The sequence below is a fragment of the Atractosteus spatula genome, chromosome 8, assembly GCF_055471065.1.
Source record: "Atractosteus spatula isolate fAtrSpa1 chromosome 8, fAtrSpa1.hap1, whole genome shotgun sequence".
NCBI classification, from domain to species: domain Eukaryota; kingdom Metazoa; phylum Chordata; class Actinopteri; order Semionotiformes; family Lepisosteidae; genus Atractosteus; species Atractosteus spatula.
The window spans coordinates 3,248,170-3,261,549 of record NC_142713.1 but is presented as its reverse complement, the minus strand read 5'-3'; the positions used below and the strand labels follow the sequence as shown (position 1 = coordinate 3,261,549).

Here is a 13,380-nt window from a genome sequence, read left to right as displayed (position 1 = left end):
AAGAAAAAAAGAAGTCTAAGTGTCCCTGAACAGGATATCAAAGCTGCTGGAACTGTAAATCTGACCCCCAGGTCTGTAAGAAATACCCCTCAAATAAAAAAACTACACAGATGGGAAGGGACAGATATTCACCGTGCCGGGTTGTAGTTTCAAGATATTAAGGAAATGCTTTTCTACGATAAAAAATGTGCCCCCTGCCATTATGACAAGAGGACAGGAACATGAAGCAGGTGCCGATTGTGCATTTAAAGCTCGTGTCTTAATAGAGCTCCCCTGCAAATATGCAAGAACCTGGTTAAACTGACCCGCAATTCTGAGGTCGCTCCCCAAGACTAAGAATACCTCACGCAGAACACCAGAGAGGCAGAGACCGCCTCTGAGAACAGGCTGGGGTAACCCGTGCCAGTATGAAGTGAACAATCTTTCAGGTTTTCTGCCAACAGTATGCTCCCGTCAGCTGCAGTCGACAGAGCCTCAGAACCCCGGAGATATCCTCCGTCCCTCCAGAGCACAAGGAAGAACGGACACAGAAGTCTGGGGTTACTAGCCACCCCTTATCAGAAAGCTGCATATTCCTGGTTTGGAGCTGCAGCAACTGAGATCTTACCAGGGAATAAAGCTGCACAGAATCCTGGACAGGATGACAGACACACAGACACACAGACACACATTAGTTTAGCAAGCGCGTCCTTACGAGCTTAGAGTAAACAGGAACCCCCCAGAGAAAACAACACGCAGACTATGGGGGGGGGGGGGAGAACATGCAAACTCCACACAGATAGCACCCCAGGTCCGGAACTGAACCCCCGACCCCAGCGCTGCAAGGCAGCAATGTCAAGTACCGAGAACATGCACACTCCACGCAGAAGGATCCCATTCAGAACTGAAACCAGGCCCGAGAGCTGCGAGACAACACTGCTAACTCTCATGCCTCCATGCCTGCTGATAAATAGTTACCGTTATTTTAAGAGCTTTATATGAGCGTCTTTCTTAAACTGTTTTCAGAGCTGCGCAGTTCAGCTTGCGATATCTACTCGTTCAAATTCTCGGAAACCTCCAAGCTTTTCAGACCTGGAAACAAGTTTCGAAGAGCTGAAAACACAGCAGCTCGCGAGTGTAACAATGGGCTGGACTGAGCCGTTAAAAGCCGAGTTGGAACAGGAGAAAGGGTTATTTCCTGTGGGCGCTGCTGTTTCACACTTTTTCCAAACGAAACGGGGTGGGGTGGAGGAGTGGGGGGGGGGGGGGAGAGGGACACAGCTTAAAAACTCCCTTCTGCTTCCCGGGAAGGGGCAACAGGCAAGTCCAGCCTTGACACCCACCCACATCCACTTCGAAGCCACAGGGCTCGGGGAGATAGATCTGTGGGGGGGGGTTATTTTTATTTTGACGAAGCTGCCCGCTCCAGCAGCGCTCAGAAATGCGCCAACAACAGAAACCGACGACGCGCACCGCTCCTCGCCAAACAACGAAAGGCCTGGCTCCTTATAACCCCCCCCCACCCCCCCAAAGGCAATTCAAGCACCCCCTCACCACAGGCATTTTGTAACTGAAAAGACAGAATACCTTTACACACACACACACCAGGGCCAGTCCATCACAGGACACACACAGACACACACACACACACACACCAGGGCCAGTCCATCACAGGACACACACAGACACACACACACACACTCACACCAGGGCCAGTCCATCACAGGACACACACAGACACACACACCAGGGCCAGTCCATCACAGGACACACACACACACACCCGGGCCAGTCCATCACAGGACACACACACACACACACCCGGGCCAGTCCATCACAGGACACACACACACACCCGGGCCAGTCCATCACAGGACACACACACACACACCCGGGCCAGTCCATCACAGGACACACACACACACACCCGGGCCAGTCCATCACAGGACACACACACACACACCCGGGCCAGTCCATCACAGGACACACACACACACACACCCGGGCCAGTCCATCACAGGACACACACACACACACACACCAGGGCCAGTCCATCACAGAACACACACACACACAGCTGTACTCCGAAGCTCTACATGCAGATCAAGGGAACAGGAATGTAAGCAGAGAGTTCCGTGTCTCCATTGTTTCTCAAGCTGGAGGAGGAGGACACCTGGAGGAGTCTCCACCCCTGGATATAGGGGTTTAAGGGTGTCCCGCAGGCACCTGTGGGTCTGCTGGAGTCACCCCTGCCACACCCCGCCCACCCTTTTCGCTGACTGCTCTATCCCGCACAGGATCGCGCAAGAGAGCCGGAGCCTCTCCCAGCAAGCCACAGGCACAAGGCAGGGTACACCTAGGACAGGGCGCCAGGCCCGTCGCAGGATACACAGGGACACACCAGGGCCAGTTTTCCCAGAAGCCAACTCACCCACCAGCACGTCTTTGGGCTTTGGGGGACACCCCATGCAAACACGGGGAGAACGTGCAAACTCCACACAGACAGCAGCCCAGGAACTGAACCCAAAGCCCAGCCGTGCCATGCGGACCACTGCGACACAGTGCCGCCCCCCAAGTCACTGAACTTTATCGCTCCCTAAGGGGGATTCGTCTTGCACATCAAGAGCTCATAAACATATAACACACAAACACTGCAACAACACAACAGTGCAACACCACAACGCAAAACAGCATTCCAGAATCATCGCTCAGCCACAGAGGTTAAAAACAAGACAATTAGCTGGTAAAAAGTCTAAAACAACAACAAGAACAGGAAGATCGCCATCTGCAGACAATCTTTCCATTGCTCAACCACTGAAGGCTTTTAGGTATGAAGGAAGTCAGTGCTCCCTTAGTCTTTATACAGGCGATCTTGTATCTCCTCTCAGAGGGCAGGAGAATATATTCTAAAAAAAAAAAGTGGGTGAGAGCGGTCATCTGAGATTTTATGGGCAATTGTACTCGATTACATAACCGGTCCTCACGCTAAGCAATTAAGGATTACGTCAACGCAGAATGGGATGGATCAGCCTGAACCGCCTACGGAGCATGGGGACTGCAGCAATATGGGACTCATTACCACAGTGGGCTTGCAACTGAGTCAAGAGTTCATGGGTCTCCTCGGGGTCACTGCCAAGGAAATGTTTACTCCAGGATACGGGGGAACAGGGAGAAATCCTAAACTGGCACCAGGTGGCTTAGTGACCGTACGAATGATGGAGCCACTGACAGCACGGTAAGTTTATCCAGCTGACTCCGGAACCAGAGAGCCGCTGAACGACCAGGGAGCCGGCAGATTTACAGACGGAAATGCGTTTTCCCCTCGCTGAATTCCACCACACACACACACACAAAAAAGCAAACAAACACACAAGCTCCCGGGCTCAGGCTTGCACTCCAAGAGGGGATCTTTGCACCCCCTCTTTGCCGCAACAAAACGGTCCAGTGAGTCTGTTCTGGGGGCCGGAATGACGTCTAAATAAAATCAGATAGGGCAAATGTGCAACCGACAGGGTGGAGCACAGAAACTCCACATAAGACAACACATCACCGACTGCAATGCCAAAAGCGGGCAGTTTTGATCTCTCCACCTATCGCTCACTCTCCTGCAGCCCGAACAGCCCCCCGACTGACTTATACTTCACTGGCCCAGATGGGAAACGTACTTTGCAGGCGGATCAAAGGGCACAACACCTAATACACTTAAACCCAGCACGAACCCATTAGCAGATAAGGAGCTTAACACGCATGAGACGAGAGAAGCAAGGTAGACGTTTTAAACGATCAGGGGGAAAAAAAAAAAACATTAAAGTCAGCGCTTGTCCAAACTGAGCAGGCTCAAAGCTGTGGGGAGGAAGAGTAACCTAGCTCTCCGTGCTGGGCGGTCACGAGTCTACAAACTTGGCTTCTTCTGGGATTAACTGCATCGACCGATTGTGTTGCAAAACACGGCGTCTGGAAAGCTCTCGAGTACAGGGGAAGCAGATTTGGCGGCCCACAGTGCTGAGAAAAACAAAAAAACATTGTGTGCCTCATCAGTTTCCCCTTCACGTTTCCTCTTATTGAGGGTCTGGCTGGTTACCGGACCTGAACAGGACAATACACAGATCCTGGGTACGCAAACCGAGAGCAACGGTGAGTTTAAGCTTTGATCCTGACTTGAGTTCGGAAGTATCCAAACGAATATGACTGACCAGATTAAGCAAGAACAGCAGTCCTTTGGGTGCTGCAGTCACGAGACCCATCAATCTTGCAACCTCATAGCAAAGACCTCCCACCCTGGTCCTGGAGAGAGCCCCCGTCCAGTTAATTCTGGGGTCTCTAAACCCTGGTTCTGGAGAGCCCCGATCAAGTTAGTACAGGCTTGGCAGTCAGTACAGTACAGAGAGAGCCAGGCTGGGCAGGTCACTATTAAAATCAACAGACTCTCAAGATAAGAACCAATTCCACTGTCGTCCGTTACAGGGCTGCTCTGTTCAATTAAGCTCAAATTTAGTTATTTAGGACTAAGGACCACAGCTCTTAAGACCCAGAGTTCTCTTAATTGAACAATTACTTGCTTGGTTCACCAATATCTAACAGGTGCAGCCAATCTTTAAAAACAGGCGACCCATAAAATTTAACTAGATTGGTTCACAGAACCAGGGTCAGAGACCCCTGTACTGACTGGACTGGCGCTCTCCAGAACCAGGGTCAGAAACCCCTGTACTGACTTTCAGCTTCGAAAAGAGTCAAAGGATATTTCTCTTCCCGACTGTGGAAGCTGCATTATGACGCATACAGTTGTAAAAAAAAGAAAATTAAGACACATTACAGACAGGTTTGTACCGTGAGCAGGACTGTAGTTTCCAATGCACCAAACAAATGACCGGTATGTCTGTCCAGGGAATGATTTACAGCTGAAATACCTGCTACTGCATAATGTCTTCCTCACTGTCGCGAGCTGTCTGGATACCTGCCTACATAGCATCTTCTAAACTGTCCAATTCTGGGTCAAGGGCAGAGCTGGAGGGGGACAACATGCAAACTCCACACAGGCAGCACCCCAGGTCCGGAATAGAACCCGGGGCCCCCAGCTCTGTGAGGCAGCTGTGCTGCCCACTCCCTGCCTACATAACAAAATTCAATACATGGAAGTCATCCAGAGAATTTAAAAACAGTGCTTTAAATACTGCACAGTAACACAATAATCAGAAATTCACAGTGTAAGATCACAGCTGTTTTCCACCATACCATACATAGCAGTCTGTCATCGTATTTTCAAGCATGCATACTACACTCGCACCACAGTGCCATAAAGGGCACACCAAGCACAAATACAATTAAGTCTGCAGCAGTTTCTAGACTGAAAAGTACTGTGAGGCTCTAACAGGTACTTTGGTTAGACAACACTGGAAATGACCTTTGCAGTAATTGGTCAGCAAACATGACAGACAGACAGACAGACAGACAGACAGACAGACAGACAGACAGACAGACAGACAGACAGACAGACAGACAGACAGACAGACAGACAGACAGACAGACAGACAGGTGTTCAAGAGCTAGTGCACAGATTGAATGTGTCTGACTGGAGTCCAGCTGGATGGTTTGAGGAGATGATGAGAACATTAACTCGCACGGCAAAGAGTGTGACTCCGAAGTCACTCTCGTTCCGACTAAACCACTGTAAAATGTGGAAACGCTAGCAGGACTCGCTTGCAGAGATCTTAAGGGCTGTGATTAGCCTAATCCGGGACAGGCATCGCAGGTGAAACTGGTATCTCGAGTCAATCAAGAAAACCAAGAATTTCTCAGCACCTTGGGGGGGGGGGGGGGGGGGGGAGGGGGGCGTGGGGATTTCAATGGAAACCACCAAAACGGGCAATTAGTTCAGGTACAGACCACCCTGAAACCCCCTGAAACTAACGCGACACCCTCTCGCTCTGCGGGATGGCCTATCCGGACTTTGGTCTTTCGTTAAAAACACGCTGACCTGACCTGTCCCCCGTACTAGAGAATTTTTAAGGGGGCGGGGTTTGATCTGCTTTGAACAAACTGCAGGATGTCCAAGATCCAGCAGCCAGGATCCTGACCAGGTCCAGTGCCAGTGGTCACATTACTCCTGTCCTGGAGTCCCTGCACTGGCTTCCTGGCAAATTCCGTGTGGACTTTAAAATCCTCATGCTCACCTATAAGGCTCTGCATGGCTTGGCACCTCAGTACCTGTCTGAACTATTATCACCCTACACCCCACCTCACAACCTTCACTCTTCTAATTCTGGTCTCCTTACTGTCCCCCAAGCCCATCTACACTCTAGGGGCGACAGGGCCTTCTCCTGTTATGCCCCCAAGCTCTGGAACTCTCTGTCCAAGGATATCAGAGAGTCACCTTCTCTAAACTCCTTCAAATCCAGACTCAAAACCTTCTTCTTTAGAAAAGCCTTTACTGAACTGGTTCTGCTCTTTACCCCTCTGCCCCTACTGTACTTAGTACCACCATCCATGGTCTCCTCTGTGTGTTGTAATTGTGTTTTATCTTGTGTATTCTTTTTATATACTGTTGTCATCCTGTGAAGCACTTTCAGAAGCCACCCTTAAAAGTGCTATATAAAATAAAGTTTTGTTTACTCATTTATATCTGCTCTCTGGCCTGCTGGGCTCTCGGGACGTCCAGCACCAGATCTGCAAAACGGTCACGTCTGCAAAAAAACTTTTGAGGTCATGGTATCAGCAGAGATGCAGCGCTAGTCACGAGGAATCAGTGAACCCCACCTTCCTTACATTCACCAAAGACACGGAGTCCACCTTCGGGACCCCTAAAGCGAAAACTACTGAAGAATGGTTAACCTACAGCAGGAGAAATGAAAAATCGACATTTTGGTCGATGGGGGTGCATTGTTGTTTTTTTTTTTTGCGGTTCAAAGTCATTTTCCTACACGAAGGAGGCACTGCCACACGCCGAACAGCCGAACCCCGCTGGCACGGCCAGAGGCGACGGGGCCGAGCGGAATCCACGCGTCCTGCGCACACAAGCCCCCAGAGCAGCCCACCTCCTGGGTCACTGGCGGGCTAAGCGTGGGACGGGTGGCATAACGCAGCGCCTGGTCTCGGGTTGGTCCCGCGTCACGATGCCCGAGTGTGTCGTCCACGGGGCCGGCGCTGGTGGCGGGCACAGCTCCACCGCACCCCCCCCGGCTTTAAACGATATAAACCCGTCAACACACGGGAGGCGTCAACACAGACTGCGTGTGACATGTGAACTTTCAGAGACCTCGATGTAAAATGCCTTTTTTTTAAAGGGGAGGGGGGGGGGGTTCCACGAAAGAACACAAGTGCCTACACCCTTAATTTACTAAAAAAAGCACCCACACCTGGGCAGACTTTCTCGACTTCGCTCCGATTCTACTCAAATGCGTCAAAATACAGGTCTGAAAATCCCCCTGTCCCCTGTACCATAACAGCATTGTAATTCCTTTACGTATCCCTCCGGTTTCCAATAGGACTGAAGACTTCCCATGCGGTGCTGCATTTACCTGAAGCTTTGCGTACACGATGATGTTAATTCACACGGAAACCTAAATAAATACGAGGCCAAAAACAATACACATCGCTCCCTGCTGTCATGCACTGATCGCGGCTAGAACCGGCAGGGACGGCGGGCCTGTTCGTGTTTACCGTGAATTGTCTGGCCTTTTTTTTTGAGAGAGAGAGAGAGAAAATGCTTCATAAACAAAGTTCTAAAAAAATATATTTTCTCACGCCAGTTAAGAGGTGAGTGGGAACCGGTGGGTCGTGAGATGCAGTAAGCAAGCTCTAGCGATCGTCAGCTGGGCGACTGAGAGACCATTAACCCGAAACCTGTCCGGCGAAACCACTTTTTTTCGTCCGCTCGAAAAACGCGTTAGCTACGACAACTCACTTCTGACACTTTTGCACATTTGTTATTTTTTGGGGGGGGAGAGTGGGGGTTGAAACATCTTCTTTTTTTTCCTCGGGAAAACTGGCGACGGGCGTGCAGCGCCGCGAGTAGTGTCCCACAACATCTGGGGGAGGGGGGGGCTACGTCGACAGCAGCCCAGACCCAGTTTAGGTGACTGGAGACTACAAGTTTAGGTGCCCGGGAGCAGCAGCAGCAGCAGCAGGCGACTGCTCCCCGGCGTATACTGGCGACGACACGGGACACGCGAACCCGCAACCCCCCCCCACGCACCCAACACCACCGTCTCCTGTGCGTGTGTGTGTGTGTGCGCCACTGCGCCCGCTCCGTAGCTCGGGAACGGGCAGCGCCGGGTCGCTGGGCGCTGGGCGCTGTGCGCTCTGCGCTCGGACACAGGGATGTTCCAGGACGGCGCTCCGGTCCGGCTGCAGCCGCCGCCGCCGCCAGCGAAGACGCACTCACCTGGGCGGCGCCCGGCTTGCGCAGGGGCCGGGGGAAGAACGAGGTCCGGGCGGTGAAGAAGAATTCCTCCGAGTCCTCCTCTAAGCTACTGTAGCCGCTGCTCATCGTGCTCGCCCACGTCATCCGCTGGGGGATTCGGCTCCGCTTCCCCGACAAGCGCGCCGCGACATCCAAGATCCCCGATTTAAAAAAAAAAATTAAAAAGATGGGGGGGACGGGCGAGGAGCCGAGGTGTGGGTGTCTCTGAAGAGAGTCTTCCACGCCTACACGAACCCCACTCCACTCCACCCCGGTACAGGGGTCTCAGGGCCGCCTGTTGCGCGTTGGGCTACTGTACAACGCCGCGGCGAGCTCCAGCCGGCTGGGGAGGCAGCGGGAGAGCCGGCGTTGTCAGAACTTTCTTTCCTTTTTTTAAAAACAAATTCCACCTTTCCTGCCACCACCCCTCAAAAAAAAAAGCACTCCTCGCTCCTCGGGTAAAGTCAACTCGGCAAACGAGCGAACCAGCGAATCCCCACTCCCACAGACCCCTCGCCAGCGGGTCCCAAAAACTCCGTCCCTACCGACCGCTGTCTCGGCAGGCCGTCCTCTGAGCTCGCTCGCTCGCTCGCTCGGCAGGACACACCCACGCAGCCCGGGGTGAAGTCATCCAGGCCGCCGGGCCAATCCGCTGTGCGCCTGCCTGTTGCACGGCAGCTGATACCGCTTCCCGGATAGGGACGGACTCGCCCGGCCGGTATGTCTGAAGGCTCGACTCGGATTTGATAGGTGGAGTCCCAGGAGAACAGACACCAGGCGCCCTCTCTCTCTTTTCACGCGTCGAGATCTTTTCTTTTCTGTTTTGTTTTTGAAGAACGAGGCCCCCGCCCCCTCCGAGCCTACAAGTGGGTTAGGAATTTAAAAACAACAACAACAACAACAACAAAAAGTCGGCACCGTAGAAAGGAAAACCTCGCTGGTGTAAAACAAAGCAAAACGCAACAAAACCGGTTTTTCAGGGACGGCAATGCAAATCTCGTTTTGAACACGCGTCTGGCAAAGGAAGGGGGGGGAGGCCAGGCTAGGCCAATTAAAGAGAAAAGATCTCTTTTTTTAAGCGAGCTAGAAGACTCCAGAGCCCTGCAGGCAAGGTCTGAGGTGCAAGACACCCGTGCTGACCTCTAATACGCAGGCTGACCTCTGTGGGAGGGTGAAGGTAGCAGCTGAGGTGTAAATGCATCTCTCTCTCTCTCTGTGCCAGCACTTACCTCAATAAACAAGCAGCAGACTAAAGCCAACTTGCTGAGCCTCTTTCTCCCCTGCATCTTGCCCCGACACGCAGCTCGGGGGCCGACTGACTAAAAATACAAAAACCAAAGGCATGTCAAAATAAAAAGAGAGAGAGAGAGAGAGAGAAAAGTTTGGGAGAAAAAAAAACCGCCACCGACACCATCCTCCCCTTTCCAAGAGGGTGTAGCCCAGCGCTGCGGCCACATCCAAACCCGTCGGTCTTGGGGGCTCGGAATTTAGCTGGATGGGACGATTCCTCAGGCAGTCCCTTAACCCAATACCCCCCCTTCCTCCATTCCTCAGGCCAATGTACGGGCCGTCTAGGCTCATTAAAAACCGGCTTCTGGGATCTGCAAAATGGCACCATCACAGAAATCGAGACGCCGGGCTTGGACTGTGCAGTACTGCTCTGCTTCAATGTTTGTTTCCTTGTTGTTCTCGCTGTTGTTGTTGTTGTTGTCTTTCGATAACCCAGCGCAAACACTTTCGAGGACAAAAACAAAAAAACAACAGTGGCAGGAAAACTGAGAGGCCTTGACTATCAGCAACGCGGTAAAATGCTAAAGAGTCAACTTCCCTGCCCCCCCCCAGTCTGAGGAACACCCTCTATCACGATGACTGGGTAGCTCCAGGATACAAAGAGGATACGGTGTCCTCCTGCAGGCCAAAACCTGTGGGTTAATTAATTTCTGGGAAAATTGGCCCTGTTGTGAGTGTGTGTGTGTCTGCCCTGTGATGGACTGGTGTCCCGTCCAGGGCGTACCCTGCCTTGCACCTGTGGCTTGCTGGGATAGGCTCCGGCACTCCCAACAACTTCTTCCAATTCAGGGACGCGGGGGGGGGAGCTGGAGCCTATCCCAGCATGCAACAGGCACAAGGCAGGATACACCCTGGACGGGACACCAGTCCATCGCAGGACACGCACACACACTCACACCAGGGCCAGTTCTCCCACAAGCCAATTAATCCACCAGCCTGTCTTTGGACTGTGGGAGGAAACTGGGAGAACATGCAAACTCCACACAGACAGCACCTCCTAGGTACGGGACTGGAGTGAGGAGCAATGTTAACTACTACGCCACGGTGCCCAGCAATACTATAGTGCTACCATTATATACCATTCATTTTGTACTGTTCTGTAATGTACCGTCTACATTGTGTGCTGTTGTCTGTCGTACTGTGTCATCTGCTGTGCTGTGCATGTTCAGTAAACTCCTCTACTCTTATATTTCTATATTGGTCTTCTCTTATTTTCTGTTGTTTTTTGAGTTCTTGTCTATTTGCACCAGGACCAGTCCCCCCATCAAGAACCAAGTTTTAAATGAACGATCAGCACCTGCCTCGTGCTTCTGTCCCCTTTTCTGCACGAGTGTTGCTGTTACTCTTCTAAGACGGAGCTTACAAGACATTTTTAGCCGCTGTAAGCTTCCAAACCACTGCACTTGGGCAAAAAAACATGAAACGCTTTACTTGTCAGTCCCTGGGCTGAACTCCAGCGGTGGATGGAGGTTATTTACGAAGTACGGGCCCTTCTGTGCTGACGAGCCTGCTCCTTTCCAATCGTCCTCCTGGGGATTAAGGGCTACGGCACGGGACATCTGCAGTCAATCACCAAGTGACACCACACCCCTTCGCGCTGTGGGGTTGGGGAGAGGACCAAACCGACACCGAGATCGGTTTAAAAATATCCCGCCCGCGGCCAGCCATCCAAACCCCTAAAAACAACCCCAAAGGCATCATTTAGGGAATAAATCCAGCCCTTCCTTCCATTTTCTAACCACTGTATCCAGTACAGTAGCGGGGGAGCTGGAGTCTATCCCAGCAAGCAACGGGCCACAAGGCATAATAACGCAGGGAATACATCTCCGGAAATAATCACTGGGCTGGAACTGAACCCCCCCTCCGCTGGCTTCCCATTCCCGAACGAGTACAGCCGGAGAGGCAGGGAGTCCCAGGCATTTCCCAGTCGGCCAGTCATGGGGGGCCGTGCCCTCTGCCTCAAAAGCTTTCTCCCCACCTCCCTGCCAAAAAGCATCTCTCACAGAGCCACTGAAAAGGGCTCGAGCTTCTGCCTTCGTTTTCATTTCCCTTTGCGAGATGTGAAGCTCTGACTTTAGCAAGAGAGGGTGGCGCAGTGGTTAGCATCACAGGGTCCCGGGTTCAGTTCCTGGGGTGCTATCTGCATTCATAATAATAATAATAAACTTTATTTTATAGCAAACTCACACCACGGCCAATTATCCCAGGAGGTAACTGACCCACCGTGCCACCCTCAACCTCCCCACATGTTTCGCCCACAGACCTGTCTCTACTCCCCTCCAATCGGGTCTGTGACCTTTCTTCGGGTTCAAAAAAAACCGCTGGAGGTGAACCCGAAACGGCCTGCCGATGAGGGAACGCTTTGAGGAGCGGACAAGGTGTTGTCGGCCTTCTCGGAACCTATCGTTACAGGGAGGGTGGACATTTCTCTGGACAAAAATGTCCAGCATGGTTCCCCTCCAGCTCAGCGGTGTCGCGCCAACAGCGCCAGTGTTCAAGCACAGGTGTGTGGAACTGTTCGAAAGACGATCCCCTAAAGACACAGAAACCCCTCCATGTTCCCAGCATTGATCTTCAAGAAAAACATAAGGATAACTTTGGCTCACGTAACCTATTTGGTATTTAGTAACTGACTGATCCCAGGAGCTCATCCAGCCAGGAGATCGGCTTCAACCACATGGCTGGGCATCTTGTTCCACACCCCCACCACCCTTTGTGTAAAGAAGTGGCGCCCGTTCTCAGTTTTAAATATACTGCCTTGTAGCTTCCACATACAGTGTGTCCTCTGATTCTTGTTTGGCAGTTTCTGAATAAATAATTTGGGTTGACATGGACAGTGCCTTTGAGGATTTTGAATACTTGAATCAGGTCATCGTCTGCCCTGTTCAAAACTGAAAAGGTTCAGATCCTTCAACCCCCTTGTGATTCCAGAGTAACAATAACTGTTTCTTATAACATGATAAGCAATAGCGCACAATATATTCTAAATAAACTGACTCACAGATCTGGTGAATCAGATTTTAAAAAGGCCATGACAGTTACAAGACATCAAACACATGAAAAGCAGTCGACATTATACCCTTTTACGTCTTCTGATGAACCTAATTTTACAAAGTGACACCAGACAACATTACTGCTGCACTGCCTGCAACTCACAGAGAAACAAAGGAGTAACTTAGTTAAAAGAACAAACAGGAAGTCATTAGGAGACAAGATTACTGTGTTTACAGAGCACTAAAAAGATGGCCTGCTGCAGGTCAGATCTAGTCTTGTTCTGCCGAAAATCCATAGTATCTGATAAGGGATGCATTTCTCCCCGGCACGCACATCCTGTGCTTCGAAGCAGAATACGTTTTATTCAACAAAATACTCCGTTAAGCCATCAAACTTCGGAGCCACGCTGAGCATGATGAATCGCCACTGTCATTTTAATCAGGAGGAACCACTCCAGGTCATAAAGAGATTACAGATTACAATGGGTAGATAACATTGCAACTGTGATAGGTGAACCGCAAACAATCACTGAGGAAGGCTGAGTGGGACCCGCGAGGCTGCAGCTAAACAAAAGGAAATCCATGTTTAACATACAATACAGCGCATTTGTCTGTCATGCTGTCTGACGCACTCTCATCTCTCGTCTGAATCCACATTCTAAAGATATTCAAGGCCCAGATCCCTCTTTTCTACCTTCCTATGTTTCACGTTAGGTTCTT

At 51.2% G+C, this 13,380-nt stretch overlaps 1 protein-coding gene across 3 annotated transcripts in view; it reads right to left on the bottom strand.

Annotated features, from left to right (window-relative positions):
* Window positions 1–13,380, bottom strand: part of rassf3 (Ras association domain family member 3) — an 84,270-nt gene that overhangs the window by 30,052 nt on the left and 40,838 nt on the right. Inside the window, exon 1 of one of the 3 annotated variants that reach the window (XM_088923693.1) lies at window positions 8,360–9,028. The exons of the other annotated variants lie outside the window; for them this stretch is intronic. Within the exon in view, the coding sequence (XP_088779819.1) occupies window positions 8,360–8,482 (123 nt within the window). The 5' untranslated portion in view covers window positions 8,483–9,028. Of the gene's footprint in view, window positions 1–8,359; window positions 9,029–13,380 lie in introns of those variants that run through there. 3 annotated transcript variants of the gene reach the window in all.